General features: G+C 48.0%; 1 protein-coding gene across 2 annotated transcripts in view; it reads right to left on the reverse strand.

The window, feature by feature from the left end:
* vps8 (VPS8 subunit of CORVET complex) overlaps positions 1-21,124 on the reverse strand; it is a 570,202-nt gene extending 549,078 nt beyond the window's left edge. For both annotated transcript variants that reach the window (XM_078551411.1, XM_078551410.1), the window contains exons 1-6: positions 20,955-21,124; positions 11,792-11,860; positions 8,978-9,108; positions 7,880-7,976; positions 3,422-3,454; positions 1,458-1,512 (exon numbers count right to left, since the gene is read on the reverse strand). In XM_078551411.1, the coding sequence (XP_078407537.1) occupies positions 1,458-1,512; positions 3,422-3,454; positions 7,880-7,976; positions 8,978-9,108; positions 11,792-11,860; positions 20,955-21,026 (457 nt within the window). In that variant the 5' untranslated portion in view covers positions 21,027-21,124. The remainder of the gene's footprint in view (positions 1-1,457; positions 1,513-3,421; positions 3,455-7,879; positions 7,977-8,977; positions 9,109-11,791; positions 11,861-20,954) is intronic.
* Between the last annotated feature and the right edge of the window lie 570 nt (positions 21,125-21,694).

Genomic DNA, 21,694 nt, shown 5'->3' on the forward strand with positions numbered 1-21,694 from the left:
GTAACCTGAAATCTGCATCATGCCTACCCCCGATAACCTATCACCCACTTGCTTAACAAGAATCTATCCACCTCTGCCTTAAAATTATTCAAAGACTCTGCTTCCATCACCTTTTCAGGAAGAGAGTTCCAAAGACTCACAACCCTCAGGGAAAAAATTTCATCTCATCTCTGTTTTAAATGGGCGACCCCTTATTTTTAAACAGTGACCCCCAGTTCTAGATTCTCCCACGAGAGGAAACATCCTCTCCATATCCACCCTGTCAAGTCGCCTCAGGATCTTATATGTTTCATTTTTAAATCTCTCACTGGTTTGAGGTTCAGGCATGTTCTTTAAAAATATATGCAATACTTTCCCGCCCAGCTATAATTTTATAACGTTGATTATTTCATTTAATACTAGACAAGCAACATCACATCACTCAGTCTATTTGGATCAGAGCAATTCTGTACTCTGGAAATGTGATCAATGTTAATGTTCTTATCTCCCTCTGGAACAAAACCAAAATACTTTACACAATACATGCCCCAAAGCTAAAAGGCACCTGCATTTTAGATTACTGTTATCCTCTACACTAGACTCTCAGTGGAATTTGGGGGCAAGTTTACACTCCTGAAATTCAAAATCTAACTGGAAAATAGTGGTGGTCGGAGTACTGTCAAAACATCAACCATAATTACTTAGTGAGTGGGGCATTTATTTTAGAAGATCCAATTGAAATATTATAGTATGAAGGAATGTTGACTACTCCCTCTGCTCTGCTGAGCTCTCAATCTCAAGCGAGTGGTAATTAGGTGCTTCCCTGTAATGACAGGGTACAAAATTAGAGAAAAGCCATTCTCGCACAATTCCCTGCAACTAATACAAAGGCAAGATAAGCAGTGGCCCTACAGGTCTCCGCATAGAGATCACGTTGTGTGCTAAAGGGCAACAAAATCAAGGAAGCAGAGAGTCTGGAAATGGAGCTTTAAAATATGAGAGACTTGCTTAAACTCTTTCCAAGAAAACCAGCTTAACATTCGGGCTAAATTCCACAATCAAGTACTGCCAGGAAAGATCAGCACTCGCAGGGAATGTGTCGGGAAAGCATCAACCTGCAGCCCATGGTTTTCCAACTGTCCATTTCACTGAACAGAATACATGGGCTCTGCGATTTTCTGTTCTGTGTTCCCTCAGAGCACCAATTTGTTAGAATTGCCCAAATGCAGAATGAGCCCTCTTTCATCATCTTTGTACAATTTTTAAAAGAAAACTATTAAAGTAACATACAACACACATTTGCACCATAAAATTGTAAATACAGAGTTCCTGAAAATACATCACCACGCAGGCATGATTAAAGTATTTAGGTTATCAGCAGGTTGGAGAATTTTCAGTTCAATACTACAAACACCATTAGGTTTTGTTACTTTGAGGAATGGAGCAGTTAGAAAGGCTGCAGAAGATTTCTACCTTACCAAATACAAGCGCCAGTCCATGTGACGTTCCCACTGCTATTACATTTGATACAACCTAGAGAAATATAAAATATGTTAAAAAAAAAACAAATACAATTAGAGATTCTTGGCTTCAATATGCTCTTTCACATTCCAGCAACGCTGAATTTCTGTGCATCAAAAATTCCATCATTTCTAAAGACAACAGCACAGCTCAAGAAATTCGAGAAATGTTGTGTTCCTTCCCTATCTCCTTTTAAACTACATTCAAATACATCAGCCAAAAAAAGTTAGTAACTCCCTGTTTTAACTTTTATCTCCCATTATGGAGGTCGTCCACAGAACTGCTTGTGGTACTTTGGAAGGTACACTGTTGTATAAGGACAGGACTGAAAACCTGGGTACTATTTGGAGGTCAACCCATCTAAATGTAGAGCCAGGCTTTTCCAGGCCCACAACCAGTGTCACTCCAACACCGCTTTGCCAGGAGGCTTGACCAATGCAAACTGATTTTCAAGCCAGAACAGTATGGACAGGAGAGATCAAAGCTAAATTACACTAGTCACAAAGTGCAAATATGGGCCCAATTTTGAGAGGGGCAGTAGAATGCATACACAGGTCTTCCAATTTTTGCTGTTATTCATTCATGGGATGTGGGCGTCGCTGACTAGGCCAGTATTTATTGCCTATCCCTAGTTGCCCCTTGAGAAGGTGGTGGTGAGCTGCCTTCTTGAACCGCTGCAGTCCATGTGGTGTAGGTACACCCATGGCGCTGTTAGGGAGGGAGTTCTAGGATCTTGATCCAGCAACAGTGAAGGAATGGCGATATATTTCCAAGTCAGGATGGTGAGTGACTTGGAGGGGAACTTCCAGATGGTGGTGTTCCCATCTATCTGCTCCCCTTGTCCTGCTAGATGGTAGTGGTCATGGTTTTGGAAGGTGCTGTCGAAGGAGCCTTGGTGAATTCCTGTATTCTCGTAGATGTTTCACACTGATGCTACTGTGCGACGGTGGTGGAGGGAGTGAATGTTGTGGACGTGCGGCCAATCAAGTGGGCTGCTTTGTCCTGGACGGTGTCCAGCTTCCTCAGTGTTGTGGGAGCTGCACTCATCCAGGCAAGTGGGGAGTATTCCATCACACTCCTGACTTGTGCCTTGTAGATAGAGGACAGGATTTGGGGAGTCAGGAGGTGAGTTACTTGTCGCAGGATACTCAGCCTCTGACCTGATCTTGTAGCCACAGTATTTATATGGCTAGTCGAGTTCAGTTTCTGGTCAATGGTAACTCCTAGGATGTTGATAGTGGGGGATTCAGTGATGGTAATGCCACTGAAATCAAGGGGCAATGGTTGGATTCTCTCTTATTGGAGATTTTCATTGCCTGGCACTTGTATGGCTCGAATGCTACTTGCCACCTGTCAGTCCAAGCCTGGATATTGTCCAGGTCTTGCTGCATTTGGATGTGGACTGCTTCAGTATCTGAGGAGTCGCGAATGGTGCTGAACATTGTGCAATCATCAGCAAACATCCCCACTTCTGACCTTATGATGGAAGGATGGTCATTGATGAAGCAGCTGAAGGTGGTTGGGCTGAGGACACTACCCTGAGGAACTCCTGAGAGTCCAGTAAAGGCTTTGTTTAGGGAAAGGGGCATGAATCAAATAAATCAGAGTTAATGGGCAAGTAAGCGTATTTATTACCTGCCTAACTGTTTTCCACGAAGATTATGTGGCAGGATTCAGGCAAAGGGAAAACACTAACTTCCATCAGCACAATGGACACTATGCAGCTTTGGAATTGCAATCTTACCTAATGTTGTCATTATCATACATGGGTCCAGTTCATAAATAACCAACTCTACTCACCTCTCAATAATTCCTATTTTTCTTCTTGACATACAGGTGTAAATTCTACACATATTTTAACAAAATATTTAGTCAATATATTCATGTAGGCTTGGATGGTGATATATAGTTATGTACTTACAACAGCAGTGGGCAATCCTGCATCTACTCTATCCTGTAAAACAGAAAGTAGAAACTTTGACTATGGCGTAGTCTCATCTCACCTACTGGTTGCTGTACTCAAAATCCACCTTGTTTTTCAATTTGGTTACATTGATGGCAACATGAGATCACTAAACAGAAAATTGCGTAAGTTACTTCAGATATAAGACAATGGGCCATAATTTTCTGTCAAAATAATAGTGAGGTTAATGGTGCTCGTTGTCATTCACAGTTTTCATTCACCATACCTCAATCCATCTGCTGCTGAATTTTATATTCATACCTTTGTCACCTCCAGATTCAACGGTTCCACTTCTCTCCTGGTCAGCCTCTATAAACTTCAGCTTATCCATATCCTAATCTTCATCAAATCCCACTCATCCATCACTCCTGTCCCCACTGATCTCGTTGGCTTCCAGTCTCCCAACGTCTCAAATATAAAACAAAAATAAAAATACCTGGAAAAACTCACCAGGTCTGGCAGCATCTGCGGAGAGGAACACAGTTAACGTTTCGAGTCCGTATGACTCTTCAACAGAACTAAGTAAAAATAGAAGAGAGGTGAAATATAAACTGGTTTAAGGGGGAGTGGGACAAGTAGAGCTGGATAGAGGGCCAGTGATAGGTGGAGATAGACCTGGAAAAATTTAATAATTTTGCCTCCAATTTCCACCCCTCCATCATTTTCACATGATCCATCTCTGACACTTCCCTTCCTTGACCTCTCTGTCTCAATTTCTGGTGATACACTGTCCACCAATATCCATTACAAGCCTACCGACTCCCACAGTTACCTCGACTACAGCTCCTCACACCCCGCTTCCTGTAAGGACTCCATCCCATTCTCTCAGTTCCTTCGCCTCCGTCGCATCTGTTCTGATGATGCCACTTTCAAAAACAGTTCCTCTGACATGTCCTCCTTCTTTCTTGACCGAGGTTTTCCACCCACGGTGGTTGACAGGGCCCTCAATCGTGTCCGGCCCATCTCCCACGCATCCGCCCTCACACCTTCCTCTCCCTCCCAGAAACATGATAGGGTCCCCCTTGTCCTCACTTATCACCCCACCAGCCTCCACATTCAAAGGATCATCCTCTGCCATTTCCACCAACTCCAGCATGATGCCACCACCAAACACATCGTCCCTTCAGCCCCACAGCGGCATTCCGCAGGGATCATTCCCTCCGGGACACCCTGGTCCACTCCTCCATCACCCCCTACACCTCAACCCCCTCCCACGGCACCTTCCCATGCAACCGCAGAAAGTGCAACACCTGCCCCTTTACTTCCCCTCTCCTCACCGTCCAAGGGCCCAAACACTCCTTTCAAGTGAAGAAGCATTTCACTTGCACTTTCCTCAATTTAGTCTACTGCATTCGTTGCTCCCAATGCGGTTTCCTCTACATTGGAGAGACCAAACACAGACTGGGTGACCGCTTTGCAGAACACCTTCGGTCTGTCCGCAAGCATGACCCAGACCTCCCTGTCGCTTGCCATTTCAACACACCACCCTGCTCTCATGCCCACATGTCCGCCCTTGGCCTGCTGCATTGTTCCAGTGAAGCTCAACGCAAACTGGAGGAACAGCACCTCATCTTCCAACTAGGCACTTGACAGCCTTCCGGACTGAATATTGAGTTCAACAATTTTAGATCATGAACTCTCTCCTCCAACCCCACCCCCTTTCCGATCCTACCCCCTTTTTTTCTCCAATAATTTATATAGATTTTTCTTTTCCCACCTATTTCCATTATTTTTAAATGTATTTCCATCCATTGTTTTTTCTCTACTTTTTAGCCTTTTTCAATTCCTTCACCCACCCCACCCCCACTAGGGCTATCTGTACCTTGCATGTCCTGCTTTCTACCCTTAATTAGCACATTCCTTAGATAATATCACCACCTTCAACCCCTCTTTGTCCTTTTGTCTGTGACATCTTTTGGTTAACTCCACCTATCACTGGCCCTCTATCCAGCTCTACTTGTCCTACCCCCCTTAAACCAGCTTATATTTCACCTCTCTTCTATTTTTACTCAGTTCTGTTGAAGAGTCATAAGGACTCGAAACGTTAACTGTGTTCCTCTCCGCAGATGCTGCCAGACCTGAGTTTTTCCAGGTATTTTTATTTTTGTTTTGGATTTCCAGCATCCGCAGTTTTTTGCTTTTATCTTACCCTCAAATATAATATTTGCATCCTTGTATTTAATTCAGTTCATGGTCGTGCCTCTTTTATTTATATAACCTTCTCCAGCCCTATAACCCAGCTTTCTCCCTCCCTCCCTCCATCAGGGCTCTGCATTCCTCTGGCCTCTTGCACATCATTCCCCCCTTCCTCCAAACACTGGCGGAAATGTCTCATTTTGACACCACACTTTCAAAGTTCCTCCCCAAGCTCCTCCATCTTACCCTTTAAGGCCCCCTTAAAACCCATCTCATGGGCCAAGCACTCCCACTGAATATCTTAGTTCAGCATCTATATTTGATTATAAGTCCCTGAAGCATTTTGCAAATGCTAATTGTTGTTGATGGTGGAAGTGAGTCCACATTCCACAATGTTGCTGTGCAGAGCAATGTGCCATAACCACTGTACCACTGCTAGGCAACTGTGCTTTTCTTTTTGATTAAATGACTGTGAAGCACTTCAGGATATTTTTTATATCTTAAAGGCTCTAAATTAATACAAGCCTCTCTTCTTCTTGTCTACTCCAAGGCACAATAAAATAAGGGCTCTCCCATTTAAGACTGAGATGCAGAGGAATTTCTTCTCTGAACGGGTTGCTAAGTCTTTGAAATTCTCTTTCCCAGAGAGCAGTGGAGGTTAGTTCATTGAATTTATTCAAGGCTGAGTTAGACAGATTTTTGATCTACAAGGGAGTCGAGGGTTTTTGGGGGGGGAAGCAGGAGCAGGCAGAGTGGGGCTGAGGCCATGATGAAATCAGCTATGATCTTACTGAACAGCGGAGCAGGCTCAATGGGATGAATGATCCACTTCCTGCTCCTGTTTGAACATAGGAGGAGTAGGCCATTCGGCCCTTTGAGCCCACGCCACCATTCAATATGATCATAGCTTCAATGGCTTTTTCCCCACACTATCCCCATATCCATTTATGTCATTGACAGATTTCTAAATACCAATCTCTGCTTTAAACATACTCAATAACTGAGCTTCCACAGCCTCTGGGGTAGAGAATCCCAAAGGTTCACAACCCTCTGAGTGAAGAAATTTCTCCTCATCTCAGTCCTAAGAGGCTTCCCCCTTATTTTGAAATTGTGTCCCCTGGTTCTAGATTCCCCAGCCAGGGGAAACATCTTACCTGTGTATACCCTGTCTATTTAATTATTTTGTAGGTTTCAATGAGATCATCTCTCATTCTTCGAAACTCCAGAGAATATAGGCCAAGTTTGCCCAATCTCTCTTCATAAGATAGCCCTACCACCTTGGGAACAAGTCCGGTGAACCTCCCTCTATGGCTACAATGTCCTTGCCCTAGATAAGGGGTCCAAAACTGCACACAGTATTCCAGGTGTGGTCTAACCAAGTTTCTATACAATTGAAGCAAGACTTTGCTACTCCTGTGTTCAATCCTCTTGTGATAAAGGCTAACATTCCATTAGCTTCCTAATTGCCTGCTGCACCGGCCTTGTTAGCTTTCAGTGACTTATTGATGAGGACACCCAGGTCCCTTTGTACATCTACACTTTCTAATCTCTTACTGTTTAAAAAATACTCTGCACATCTGTTCCTCCTACCAAAATGGATAAGTTCACACTTTTCCAATTATATTCCATCTGCCATGTTCTTGCCCACTCAATGGGTGGAATTTTCCCTTCATGAGACTAAGTGTGCTGGTGGGGCCCACCCCGTTGTCTGGAATGGCGGGAACTCGGGCCTGATTCTGCGCTTGGAGGGTCATTAATTATGCAAAGAAGCCCATCGGTCCGATACACCTGGCGGGTCGGGAGCTGATTCGTCCGCCCGCCGTCAGCTGGTGGATTCGAGCGTCCGGGCGCCATATTTAAAGGCCATTTCTTATGATCTTACTCTGGCCTGGCCTCTTCTCTCTTCTGGCCCATAGAAAACCTGCCAGTCTGTAAGTTATCCTAATCATATCTCTCAGGCACTGCAATAATGCATGTAGCGTCAATCTTCCCACTGGAAACCATGCGCTTGTGTTTAGAAATATCAGACATCTACAACCGTAATTCCGCTTTATAGCACTCAATGTTTTAGAACATTTAAACTCAAGACGTTTATCAGAACTGTTTAGCACAGCTCTCCTACTGAAACAAGAAAATGGCCATCATGACCATCACCCTGCTGTACTTCCAATGAAGGGGGAACCAAATGTTATTTAGCCAAAAGACACATTAACTGCATGCCTGTCACCATCACAAGAAATAGGTAAAACACCTGCTGAAAAGCTAATGAAATATACTTACTGCTGCAGACACAACTTGCGCAGAAACTCCTTTAAGGACTGACCGCCGGACAACCGAACCAGGAACGCTTGAGCTGACGTCTGAAACTTTTTTCCTTCTGGATGATGCCATTGGTTAATAAACGAGAGGAAGGAAAAGGAACCGTGAGAGATGCATCTTCTTACCTTTACCCCTGTTCAGCCACTACATCACTAACACAGCAAAACAAATTGTAATCTAGACACTTCAGAGTAAATTAGTAGCGATCAAGACCAGTCAAAAGCGTTAGTTGCAGGAGTCAATGGCAGATATAATGCAGCTGATTTCACTGTTGATGTTTTATTATGATCCTTTGTTAAGTACACAGAGGTGCTTTAACTTATAGCCTCCATTTGCATTATTGAGCTTGGAATGCTTTTGCCTCCATTCCCAAAGTAGATTTCCAATGGATAACAGAAAGCAGCAACCTGCCAGGATGCAGCCCGAGATAGTTGTCAAGAAATATGGAGGAGTGGCTTAATTTTCTTCTTTAAATCCCTACAGTTAATGCACATGGTTTGTCACGAAACCTGTTGCAAAAAGCCATTGTCAATTATGATTATGGAGAAGGCTGATAATACTGAAGAATGTGTAACATATGAAAGATAACTGCATCACTATTATTTTAACAAATATTTGTGCTTGCAAGAAACTCATCAGATTCCACACTCTGACTCACATCCATGTATTCATTATTCTAAACAAAAACCATCATCTCAAATACTAACCATCTGAACCCTTGCTTAGGTCACAGTATTTGACACATTCCCAGGTATTTATTATTCCAATATATATCTGACCCGTTGATTGGATTCCACATTAGACCCTCACTACCCATCTATTATATAGTCCATCAGAGACCCGCTGTTAAAATTCTAGTTCCTACAATGGTGATAAAGCACGATAACCATCAGTAGTTAGAGACTACAAGTCAACATAAACTCAGTAAAGCACGTATACAAGGGTAAAGCCAGTAAGTTTGAGTAGAAATGGTTTTCCCCACGGTTTTGTTTAAGTTTTAACCTCGTGAGTTCTTTTTTATTGACTGTAAACACGTTGATGTTCCCTGTAAACACTTACCGTTTTAAGTGCGTCCTGTCCCCACTATCTGAACTAGCAAGAGACGAGGTTTCACCTGAGTGCGTATCAATGTTATCCATGTTCAAGAGAGCTGGGTCCTCCAATATAAACGATTCATCTTCATCTTCTGTCTGTGTGGGGAGGGGTACAATGGAAAGGGAAGAGGAACACAAGGTTCTACAATCTGTATAACTTTTTGCCACATGCCTTGCCGCCCTCTTTACTTGCTCACAGGATGTGGGTGTCACTGCCAGCGGGCCAGCATTTTATTGCCTATCCCTAAGTGCCCTCCAGAATGTGGTGGTGAGCTGCCTTCTGGTATGCAAGTCAGTGGCTTGCTCGGCCATTTCAGAGGGCAGTCAAGAGTCAACCACATTGCTGTGGGTCTGGAGTCACATGTAAGCTAGACTGGGTAATGATGGCAGATTTCCTTCCCTAAAGGGCATGAATGAACCAGGTGGGTTTTTACAGCAACCCAGAAGTCTCGTGGTCTTCATTACTGATACTAGCTTTTGCAACCAGATTTAATTTATTTAATTAAATTCCCCCAGTTGCCATGGTGGGATCTGAACGCATGTCTCTGGATCATTAAGTCCAGGCCTCTGGATTATGAGCCCAGTAACCACAATGCTACTGCATCCCTATCATATCCCTTATTAATAGTCATTTGGTAGGACAGAACTTGAGTACTGCTGAAAAAAAGAGACATTTTTTGTCAAAGCTTTTCATCTTGCACTCATCAGGACAATTTGTAAGAAGACTGAATGTAAAGGGAACAACAATTTATACTGTATGAGATCATCAGCACTCTCTTCTCATATAGAATAAATTGCTGTTCCCTTTACATTTGGTTTTCTTGCGAATTGACCTGATGAGTGCAAGATGAAAAGCTTCAATGAAAAATTACTCTTTTTTTCAGCAATACTCCTTATTCTCCGCTGGTCGCTAAAAAATTACAGAAAAAAAATTAACCTATTCCTTTTTCACCTCCTGTAGTTACTCCCCTTCCTAAATGTAGTGGTGTATAATAGTTTAAGATAAGGTACAATGCATTGCTAGCCAGGAAACTGGAAAAGCATAGAAGACAAGGCAATGGTAACATAAACAATATCACAGCACAACATGATTCAATGGTATGAAACTGGGCATTCTTCACAAGGTTCACCAAATTAAACAAATAAATGCTCATGACACAAAGGATGGAGAGACAGGTTTCTCTGGCCACTCAGATATTTTGTTTCCTGGAAGGCTCATCAGTACCCATGGAATGCAGTGGTGCTCTTCTGTGTCACTGCAAGTTTGTCATGGCTGGTGAGCGACGTTCAACCCAACCTCAGTATTACTATTTAACTACATTAATTAAAAGTAACATTCACCTCACACATGTGCCAGGCAATGACCATCTCCAACAAGACAGAATCCAAGCATCTTCCCTTGACATTCAATGGCATTACCATCACTTACTCCCCCACTATCAACATCCTGGGGGTTACCATTGACCAGAAACAGAACTAGACCAGCCATATAAATACTGTGGCTGGGGAGATGGTGGCATTGCAGTAATGTCACTGGGCTAGTAATCTAGAGGCTCAGGTTAATGCTCCAGAAACAAGGGTTCAAATCCCACCACAGCAGCCCGTGGAATTTCAATTCAGTTAATAAATCTAGAACATAAAGCTCAGTAACAATGACCATGACAATATCATTGATTGTTGTAAAGACCCATCTGGTTTACTAACGCCCTTTAGAGAAAGCAATCAGCCATCCTTACCCGGTCTGGCCTACATGTGACTCCAGAGCCACAGCAATGTGATTAACTCTTAACTGCCCTCTGAAATGGCCTAACAAGCCACTCAGTTCAAGGGCAATTAGGGATTGGCAACAAATGCTGGCCTTGCCAGTGTTGCCCACATCCCATGAAAGGATTAAAAAAAAAGCAGGTCAGAGGCTCGGAATCCTGCGATGAGTAACTCACCTCCTGACTCCCCAAAGCCTGTCCACCGCCTACAAGGCACAAGTCAGGACTGTGATGGAATATTCCCCACTTGCCTGGATAAATGCAGTTCCATCAACATAATGGGCAATAAATGCTGGCCCAGTCGGTGAAGCTCACACCCCATGAAAGAATACATTTTGGAAAAAAAGCCTTTCTTGGAATACCTACTTTGTATTTCACAATTCCCAGCACTGCAAATACAAACCAAAATTTTCCACTTTCTCGGGCTTGGCATCCAGCTCCACATGACAGAACCTGCCACAGAGATGCACTCCTAGTTTTCTGGCCTTGGGGTGCTGACTGGTTGACCTGTGTCATGGAATTCAGTTCGCCTGCAGGAGCTGGAGGCAGTTTTACTGCTGCAAGCACCAGAAACCTGCCACCGAGAGGCAGCTCTTACCAGCCAGTCAGGTCGACTCTTTTCCTGCTGAATTTAGCATTATAGTCCATGTAAATATTTGCTCTGATGTTTAAAAATTAAATATCACAAATTACACCCCGAAAATGATGGAAGGGGGACAAGAAACCAAAGCCTTTAAGAATTCGGAGGAGGCCTCCTCCAAACTTAACGCCTTCTTTTTGGAAGCTGATCAATTGACTGTGGATTTGTTTTGATTGGGGATTTCCAGGATATTCAAGCACAGTTACTTTTCACAGCCACTTTCAGGGGGGAGTGGCACTTCACCAATCCTCCTGTGATCCTCTCCTTCGTTTACAATTCTATTCATCACAGGCAGAAACGGAGTCCTCAGACCCACAATGTTTAACATTTTCATTTTTAAAAAGGTATAAGCATCTTATCTAAGCACAAGGCTTACCTCGTTCAATATGCTTTCTAGAGTAGGTGGAGTATCGACTTGGGGAATATCAAACTCCTTGTCATCAATCTGCGCGGAAGAAAAGGAGAAATTGATTTTTTTTTGGATGCAGTCACTCTTGAATAAGCTGATCACACGAAAAGCACAAACAAGGTGAGCATTGCAGTTGATTTCGCCATGACCAACATCTATATTAAAATCAAAAATAGCTGGAAAAACTCAGCAGGCCTGACAGCATCTGTGGAGAAAAAGACAGAGTGAACGTTTCAAGTCCGTATGACTCTTTTTCAGAACTGAAGAGAAATAGAAATGTGGCGAAATATAAGCTGTTTAAGGGGGGGTGGGACAGGTGGAGCTGGATAGAGGGCCAGTGGTAGGTGGAGGAAAAGGAGAGATTACCAAAGATGTCATAGACATCTATATTAAAATGGTGCACAATGAGCTTTTTGGGTACTATTTACAAACAGAGTGAGATTAAGTAGACCACAGGATAACAGGGTAACCCTTTTAAATATGAAGTAGGTGGACCCTTCCCACCCCCTCACTCCAAACCCCCCAACCCAGTTCCAACATAATATGCCACCTGGACAGAACTGGATTGCCAGCCAAAGCACAATGCACAAATCATACAACACACTTCACGGATATCTGCACAACGGGTGGACCCCTCCCACTGCCGCTGTATAGAACCTTGGTTAGGCCACACTTGGAATATTGCGTGCAATTCTGGTCACCACATTACCAGAAGGATGTGGAGGCGTTGGAGAGGGTGCAGAGGAGGTTTACCAGGATGCTGCCTGGTCTGGAGGTTATTAGCTATGAGGAGAGGTTGGAGAAACTCGGATTGTTCTCACTAGAGCGACGGAGATTGAGGGGCGACTTGATAAAAGTTTACAAAATTATGAGTGGCATGGACAGAGTAGATAGTCAGAAGCTTTTTCCCAGGGTGGAAGAGTCAATTACTAGGGGACATAGATTTAAGGTGAGAGGAGAAAACTATAAAGGAGATGTGCGGGGCAAGTTTTTTACGCAGCGGGTAGTGAGTGTCTGGAATTCGCTGCCAGAGGTGGTGGTGGTGGAAGCAGGTACGATAGTGGTGTTTAAGAGGCAGCTTGACAAATACATGAATAGGATGGGAATAGAGGGATACGGACCCCGGAAGTGCAAAATGTTTTAGTTGACGGGCAATATGATCGGCGCAGGCTTGGAGGGCCGAAGGGCCTGTTCCTGTGCTGTACTTTTCTTTGTTCTTTGTTCTACAAAAAGGTCTTTTGGAATCAAGCATTCAGTGTATTGCAGCAGAGTACATCCTATAATGACTAGCTCATAACAGCATAAAGTGCAGCACACGACAAATGGCAGCTTGGGTTGCTCAGTGGCAAACAGCATTCACACCATGCAATTATCAAGCAATGGCCAGCTTCAATGAAAGAGAGTCTAATCACCTCCTCTTGATATTCAATAATATTACTATCGCAGAATTCCCCACCATCAACATCCTGGAGGTCACCATTTCCCATCACCTGAACTGAACCAGCCATATAAATACTGCGGTTACAAGGGCAGGTCAGAGGCTAGGAATCCTGCGCTGAGTAACTCACCTCCTGACTCCCCAAAGCCTGTCAACCATCTACAAGGCACAAAGTCAGGAGTGTGATGGAATACTCCCCACTTACCTGGATGAGTGCAGCTCCAACAACACTCAAGAAGCTTGACACCGTCCAGGAGCCCATCCACCACCTTCAAAATTCACACCATCCAACAATGATGCACAGTAGCAGCAGTGTGTACCATCTACAAGATGCACTGCAGTAATTTACTAAAGCTCCTTCCAAACCCACAACCACTACCATCTCGGACAAGGGCAGCAGATACATGGGAACACCACCACCTGGAAGTTCCCCACCAAGTCACTCACCATCCTGATTTGGAAATATATCACCGTTCCTTCACTGTCACTGGATCAAAATCCTGGAACTCCCTCCCTAACAGCACTGTGGGTGTACCTACACCACATGGACTGCAGCGGTTCAAGAAGGAAGCTCACCACCACCTTCCCAAGGGCAATTAGGAATGGGCAATGAATGCTAGCGACACCCACATCCAAGGGACAAATTTTACAAAATTAATTAATTTGGTAAGGAAAATTCTAGCTGGACAAACCTAACATGAGGGAAATGGAACCACAGTAAATAAGCTTGAAATGTTAACTGGGACATTGTAAAAATCTTGAAATAAACAAATCAGCTTCATTGATTGCTCCATATTATGAACTCATTCACTGGGGCTGTTGGTACATTGTGGGGTTATACACTTTACAATATGTAGCTCGAATGTGGAGAGGTAAATGTCTCATTCTCAAAAGGCAATAAAGTTGTGTCATTAACAGAGAGCTCAACATCAGGAAAGTATCAGGAGTAGCATCTATAATCTGTAACAGGGTAGTCAAACGGCATGTCTTACACAGAATTTTAACAGCACAGGAGGCCATTCGGCCCATCATGTCTGCACCGGCTCTCCAAATGAGCATCATGACCTAGTGCCATTGCCTTGCCTTTTCCTCGTACCCCTGCACATGGTTTCTATTCGAATAATCATCTAATGCCCTCTTGAATGCCTCGATTGAACCTGCCTCCGCCACACTTCCTGGCAGTGCATTCCAGACCTAAACCACTCGTTGTGTGAAAAAGCTTTCTCTCACGTCACACGGTTAACACATCAATAGCCGAGTAGCAAAATTATTCGACTGAACTTGCAGCAGTTCCTTGAAGAAGTAGCTATACTGCTGAAGAGGCACATCAGTATGCATCATGGGATTACTCAGGCTTGGCCAAGTTGTGAATATAAGTTTTAAAAGTGTCTGCAGTTAAAAAAAATAACAGAATGAACAAGACTTTTTGGCCAGGCCCAGCAGTCAATGACTAGCCTATGGGTCAGACCATGATAAAGCTAAAGGAATATGATATTTGGGGCAGGATAAAATAAGTTGAAGGATAGTCTATGAGTTACCCTGTGACAAACTGATCGCTTGACCTCAGGGTCAAGATATGCAGATGTCTAGGCAGAGCAGGATAGATAAGCAAAGTTTATGTTTTGGAATGAACTGCGAACATCATTTGTGCTAAATGTCGGGTCATTCCTTGATTGTTTTACAGATTCCTCAGGAAATGCAGAGTTGATGAACAGGTCATTCCATGTTTATGTTGTAAACTCATTTGCAATGAAGGATGTAACAATTAAACATACAATGTAAGAGCATTGCGAGTTAATGATGAGTTATCCCAAATATGGTATATATAACAGAAACTGTGTAACTTCAAATTGCCTTTTAGAGCATTCTGAAAGAGCATTTCCCATGCGTGCACACTTGTACTGAACAAAAAACTGCTGCTTGAATCTACCTGCAGTCGATTCTCTATTGATTGTCTTTTAGATACTCCACAACACTGCTTTGTCCAAGCACCATTGGAATATAGCCCTAACGACAGCAAATCCAAACCGTGCAAAATTAAAACAGCACTGACCCTTAAATTTTGTAGCTAGAGTACAGGGCCAGGCTTGGCTCTGCGCTGTAGTGGATGGAGACTTATTTTTTGCAAAAAGATACTTTATTCATAAAATATCTTCAAGAACATTCCAAACCATTTCAAAATCACCATCACAAAGGTACAATCAGGTTCAACCTTTTACAACATGTATCATGAGGTACATCAATACAAACAATGAATATTACAATCATTTGCAGACATTCATTTTGAGCTGTACAGCCCAAGGGGATTTAAACAGTTCCCAGTCCCTCGGTGCCCTGTGGCAGAAAGGTCTTAGACAGCGACCTTTCCCCATTGCGCCTTTGCGGCAGCTGCCCCAAGCTTTAGTGCGTCCCTCAGCACGTAGTCCTGGACTTTGAAGTGTGCCAGTCTGCAACAATCGGTCGGGGACAACTCTGCGCTGGAAGACCAACAAGTTTCGGGCAGACCAAAGAGCGTCTTTCACCGAGTTGATGATCCTCCAGCTGCAGTTGATGTTTGTCTCGGTGTGTCCCCCTGGGAACAGCCCGTAGAGCACAGAGTCCGGTGTCACAGAACTGCTCGGGATCAACCTCGACAGAAACCACTGCATCTCTCTCCAGACCTTCTTTGCAAAGGCACAATCAAAGGTGTTTCTCTGCGTAAATTTTTCCACGAGGGACAGGTGGTACGGCACGGTCCAACTACTTGGAGTGTTCCGCGGCAGCGTGGCCAGACCCATCCTTCGCAACACCGGGGACAGGTAGAACCTCAGCACGTAGTGACACTTGGTGTTTGCGTACTAAGGGTCTACGCACCACTTGATGCAGCCACACACAAAGGTGGCCATCAGTATGAGGGCGATGTTGGGCACGTTTTTTTCCCCCTTTATCTAGAGGCTTGTACATCGCGTCCCTGCAGACACGATCCATTTTCGACCTCCAGATAAGGCGAAAGATGACTCGGGTGATCGCCATCGCGCAGGAGTGTGGAATGGGCCAGACCTGCGCCACGTACAGCAACAGTGAGAGTGCCTCACACCTGGTGACCAGGTTCTTACCCGCAATGGAGAGGGAGCGTCGCTCCCACATGCCCAGTTTCCTTTTCACCATAGACACTCGCTCCTTCCAGTTTCTAACGCATGCCCTGGTCCCTCCGAACCATATCCCCAGCACCTTCAGGCCGTCAGCCCTGACAGTGAAGGGGACAAAGGATCGGCCAGCCCAGTTCCCAAAGAACATGGCCTCGCTCTTCCCACGATTTACCTTGGCTCCCGAGGCCAGTTCGAACTGGTCGCAGATGTGGATCAGTCTGCGCACCGACAGCGGATCCGAGCAGAAGACGGCGACATCGTCCATGTACAGGGAGGCTTTGACCTGAGTGCCTCCACTGCCTGGGATCGTCACTCCTCTTATGCCCGGATCCTTCCTGATGGACTCAGCAAAGGGTTCTATGCAACACACGAAAAGAACAGGTGAGAGAGGACAGCCCTGCCTGACTCCAGATTTAATCGGAAAGCTATCTGATTCCCACCCATTGATTGAGACTGCGCTACTGATGTAAGTGTAGAGCAGTTGGATCCAATTTCGAATTCCCTCCCCAAACCCCATTTTGGAGAGCACATCCACCATGTAGGTGTGCGATATTCTGTCAAAGGCCTTCTCCTGATCCAGGTTGATGAGGCAGGTATCCACACCCCTGTCCTGTACATAGGCAAACGTATCCCTGAGCAGCGCGAGGCTGTCAGAGATCTTCCTGCCTGGCACAGTGCAGGTCTGGTCAGGGTGGATCACCAATTCCAGAGCGGATTTGAGCCGATTGGCGATGACCTTGGACAGAATCTTATAGTCCACATTCAACAGTGAAATGGGTGGAGACTTCATCCTTCAGTGAGTTAGCTTGAAGCTCATATCTCTGACTTCAAACTCCACTATGGACTTCAGCCCATAGTCAAAGCTAACACTTCAGCGTAATGCTGAGGGAATGCCACATTGTCAGAAGTGCCAACTTTTGGATGAGATAATAAGCTGAGGCTTTCTCTGTCTATTAAAACGGATGTAAAAATGTATTACGGCACCATTTGAAAAAGAGCCAGGAGCTCCCCTGGTGTCGGGGCCAACGTTCCACCTTCAGACAACAGCATCAAAAAGTACACTTGTCATTTACTTATTATCTTTAGGGCTTTTCTCCACTCAAATTGGTTTTGCCCTTAGCCTACACAATGTCACGTTCACACAGACACTAGCAACACCCAGTTCCATCTCACCACCACCACTCTCAACCCCTGGTTTGTCAGTCTGCTTGTCCAGCCTCCGGGACTGATGAGAAGTTTCATCCAGCTAAACACTGGGAAGAATCAGTCCCCATCACAAACTTGCTCCTTAGCCACCAACTCCATCCCACATTCCAGCCACTGTCTGAGGCTGAACAAGTCTGCTTGTGACCTTGGCATCATTTCTGACCCCCATATCTGCAGGATCACTAAGACCACCTGTTTCCACCTCCTTAACATTTCCCATTGTCACCACTGCCTCAGCTCATGTGCTGCTAAAACCCTCATCTATATCTTTGTTACCTCCAGACTTAACTATTCCAAAGCGCTCTTGGCTGGCCTCCCATCTTCCACTACACAGAAACTTCAGCTCATCCAAAATTTTGCTGTCCAGTTCTAAATCATAGCAAGTCCCGTTTACCCATCACCCTGTGCTCGGTGACCTACACTGGCTCCCGGTCCAGCAACACCTGAATTTTAAAATACTCATCCCTTTTTCAAAATCCTCCATACACCTGTAACCTCAGAACAACACTAACCCACACCCCCACAATCCACCAAGATACCTACATTCCTTCAATTCTGGTAAGGTCCACATCCTCAATTTTAATCTCTCCATCACTGGCAACACAGCTTCCCAGGCCCCAACCTCTTGAATTGCCTCTCTGAAATCTTTCACCTTTCTATCTCTTTTTCCTCTTTGATAGCAGCCAGAGTTATAAACGGAGGTCTTGAACTTTTCACTTATCTCAAGCAGTTGCAGTTATCTCAGGACGTGCAAATACCAGGGGCACAGGATGGTGGCACACATGAGCACAAGTACACACACAATAACAAAAAATGAAAGTGAAACTTTAAGAAACCAGTTAATGCTGGAAATACAGGGATATGGGAATATGCTAGCTTCGCAATGCTACATTTTCACTGAATTGTGCTGCTGCTGGCCTGTCATCCAACACTACCTAGCGGAACACCACCAATTTCCATTTATGTAGCGCCTTTAATGTAACAAACTGTCCCAAGGTACAGCACAAGAGCATTATAAAGCCAAATACGACACTGAACCAGCTAAGGAGATATTCAGGCAGATGGTGGTTATAGCAGTAGGTTTTAACTGGCATCTTAACGGAGGAAAAGGGATGGAGAGGTTTAAGGAGGGAATTCCAGAGTTTGGGGGGGGAGCCCAGGCAGTTGAAGACACGGCTGCCAATGGGGGGGGTGAAAATTGGGGATGCAGAATTAGATTGCAGAATTTCAGAAGACCCTGAAATAATAATGCTGCGCCCAAGTTGCAGAGGTGGGGGTGGGGGGGGTATGTTGCTGAGGCAGGTCACCAAGTTAAGCTGCCACTTTTTGCTCTGGAGCCAGGGCAGATCACTTTGGGGGTATTGAGCGCAGACAAAGCCCCTCTCAGGCATGTCCAGCTGCAACACCTGCTGTCCAAATACTGCAACTTGCACCGACAGCAGGGTGGCTGTTTCACAACAACTGCAACTGGCTCAACGCAAACCCAGATCAGGGCATCCAGTGGGGCATTAATACTGCTGGGCTGGGCAGGGCTGGGCTGGGCAGGGGAGGGGAGGGGAGGGGAGGGCAGGGGAGGGGAGGGGAGGGGAGGGCAGGGGAGGGGAGGGGAGGGGAGGGCAGGGGAGGGGAGGGGAGGGGAGGGGAGGGGTGGGGAGGGGAGGGGAGGGGAGGGGAGGGGTGGGGAGGGGAGGGGAGGGGTGGGGAGGGGAGGGGAGGGGTGGGGAGGGGAGGGGAGGGCAGGGGTGGGGAGGGGAGGGCAGGGCAGGGGTGGGGAGGGGAGGGGAGGGGAGGGGAGGGGTGGGGAGGGGAGGGGAGGGGTGGGGAGGGGTGGGGAGGGGAGGGGAGGGGAGGGCAGGGGTGGGGAGGGCAGGGCAGGGGTGGGGAGGGGAGGGGAGGGGTGGGGAGGGGAGGGCAGGGCAGGGCAGGGCAGGGGTGGGGAGGGCAGGGCAGGGGTGGGGAGGGCAGGGCAGGGGTGGGGAGGGCAGGGCAGGGGTGGGGAGGGGAGGGGAGGGGAGGGGAGGGGAGGGGAGGGGAGGGGAGGGGAGGGGAGGGGAGGGCAGGGGAGGGGAGGGGAGGGCAGGGGTGGGGAGGGCAGGGCAGGGGTGGGGAGGGGAGGGGAGGGGTGGGGAGGGGTGGGGAGGGGAGGGGAGGGGAGGGGTGGGGAGGGGAGGGCAGGGCAGGGCAGGGGAGGGCAGGGCAGGGCAGGGGAGGGCAGGGGAGGGGAGGGGAGGGGAGGGGAGGGCAGGGCAGGGGAGGGGAGGGCAGGGCAAGGGAGGGGAGGGCAGGGGAGGGCAGGGCTGGGCTGGGCTGGGCTAGGGAGGGGAGGGCAGGGCAGGGCAGGGGAGGGGAGGGGAGGGCAGGGCTGGGCTGGGCTGGGCAGGGGAGGGGAGGGGAGGGGAGGGGAGGGCAGGGGGAGGGCAGGGGAGGGCAGGGGAGGGCAGGGGAGGGCAGGGGAGGGCAGGGGAGGGCAGGGGAGGGGAGGGCTGGGCTGGGCAGGGGAGGGGAGGGCAGGGGAGGGCAGGGCAGGGGAGGGGAGGGCAGGGCAGGGCAGGGCAGGGGAGGGCAGGGGAGGGGAGGGCAGGGGAGGGGAGGGAGGGCAGGGCAGGGCAGGGCAGGGGAGGGGAGGGGAGGGCAGGGCAGGGCAGGGGAGGGCAGGGGAGGGCAGGGGAGGGCAGGGGAGGGCAGGGGAGGGCAGGGGAGGGCAGGGGAGGGCAGGGCAGGGGAGGGGAGGGCAGGGCAGGGGAGGGGAGGGCAGGGGAGGGGAGGGCAGGGGAGGGCAGGGCAGGGCAGGGCAGGGCAGGGCAGGGCAGGGGCAGGGCAGGGGCAGGGCAGGGCAGGGCAGGGCAGGGCAGGGAGGGCAGGGCAGGGGAGGGGAGGGCAGGGCAGGGCAGGGCAGGGGAGGGGAGGGCAGGGGAGGGGAGGGGAGGGGAGGGCAGGGCAGGGGAGGGCAGGGCAGGGGAGGGCAGGGGAGGGGAGGGCAGGGCAGGGCAGGGCAGGGGAGGGCAGGGGAGGGGAGGGCAGGGCAGGGGAGGGCAGGGGAGGGGAGGGCAGGGGAGGGGAGGGCAGGGCTGGGGAGGGGAGGGGAGGGGAGGGGAGGGCAGGGGAGGGGAGGGGAGGGCTGGGCTGGGGAGGGGAGGGGAGGGCAGGGGGACCTGGCTCTGATCTCTCTGGCTCCAGGTTTACACCAGGAGTGAAGGGGATGCTGCAGGAGGAGTCAGGCACAATTCCACCTTGTTACTGGGAGAGGGGCCAACAGGCTGGCGGGTGGGGGGTGTGTGCCTGTCACTGGCAGAGGGCAAGCACTAGGCCCCGAGGCCTGGGGCTGGAGTTAGGCCCGCGCCCCGAGCCTGCTACTCACCCCCTCCGCCTCGGCCAGGTTGAGCTGCGAGGAGGCCGAGGCCAGGCTCCGGGTCTCGGGCGACTCCGCCATCCTCCTCCCGCCGCCGCCGGATCCGGGCCGCCCGCTGCTGCACAGGCGCCGCCCCCGGCCCGGCGCAATCCCCGCCCAGAGCCGGCCCTCACCATGGCAACCGCACCGCCCCCCTCTCCCCCTCGGCCTGACGGGCAGCCGCCGCGGCCAATCAGCGGCCGCGCTGGCGGAGAGGGCGGGGCCGAGGGGCCTGGGGGGCGGGGCCTCCCCGGGGAGGTGATTGACAGCTTCACACACAGCAAAGCTGCAATGGGACTGTGCAGAGTGAGAGTTTTCCCCTGCCCAGTGGCACATCAGGCACACAGAGCACAGCTTTATTTAGATAAAAACAAAAAGTTACTGCGGATGCTGGAAATCCAAAACAAAAACAGAATTACCTGGAAAAACTCAGCAGGTCTGGCAGCATCGGTGGAGAAGAAAACAGTTGACGTTTCGAGTCCTCACGACCCTTGGGCAGAACTGAAGTATAGTATTTCACCCCTCTCCTAACTATACTTCAGTTCTGCCAAAGGGTCATGAGGACTCGAAACGTCAACTGTTTTCTTCTCCACCGATGCTGCCAGACCTGCTGAGTTTTTCCAGGTAATTCTGTTTTTGCACAGTTTTATTTCCCTGCAACAGGTCACCAGAGACTCCACCTTGAGGGCGCCACTCCGCACCACAGCAGG

This window comes from Cetorhinus maximus, chromosome 11 (assembly GCF_964194155.1).
Source record: "Cetorhinus maximus chromosome 11, sCetMax3.hap1.1, whole genome shotgun sequence".
In the NCBI taxonomy this organism is placed as follows: domain Eukaryota; kingdom Metazoa; phylum Chordata; class Chondrichthyes; order Lamniformes; family Cetorhinidae; genus Cetorhinus; species Cetorhinus maximus.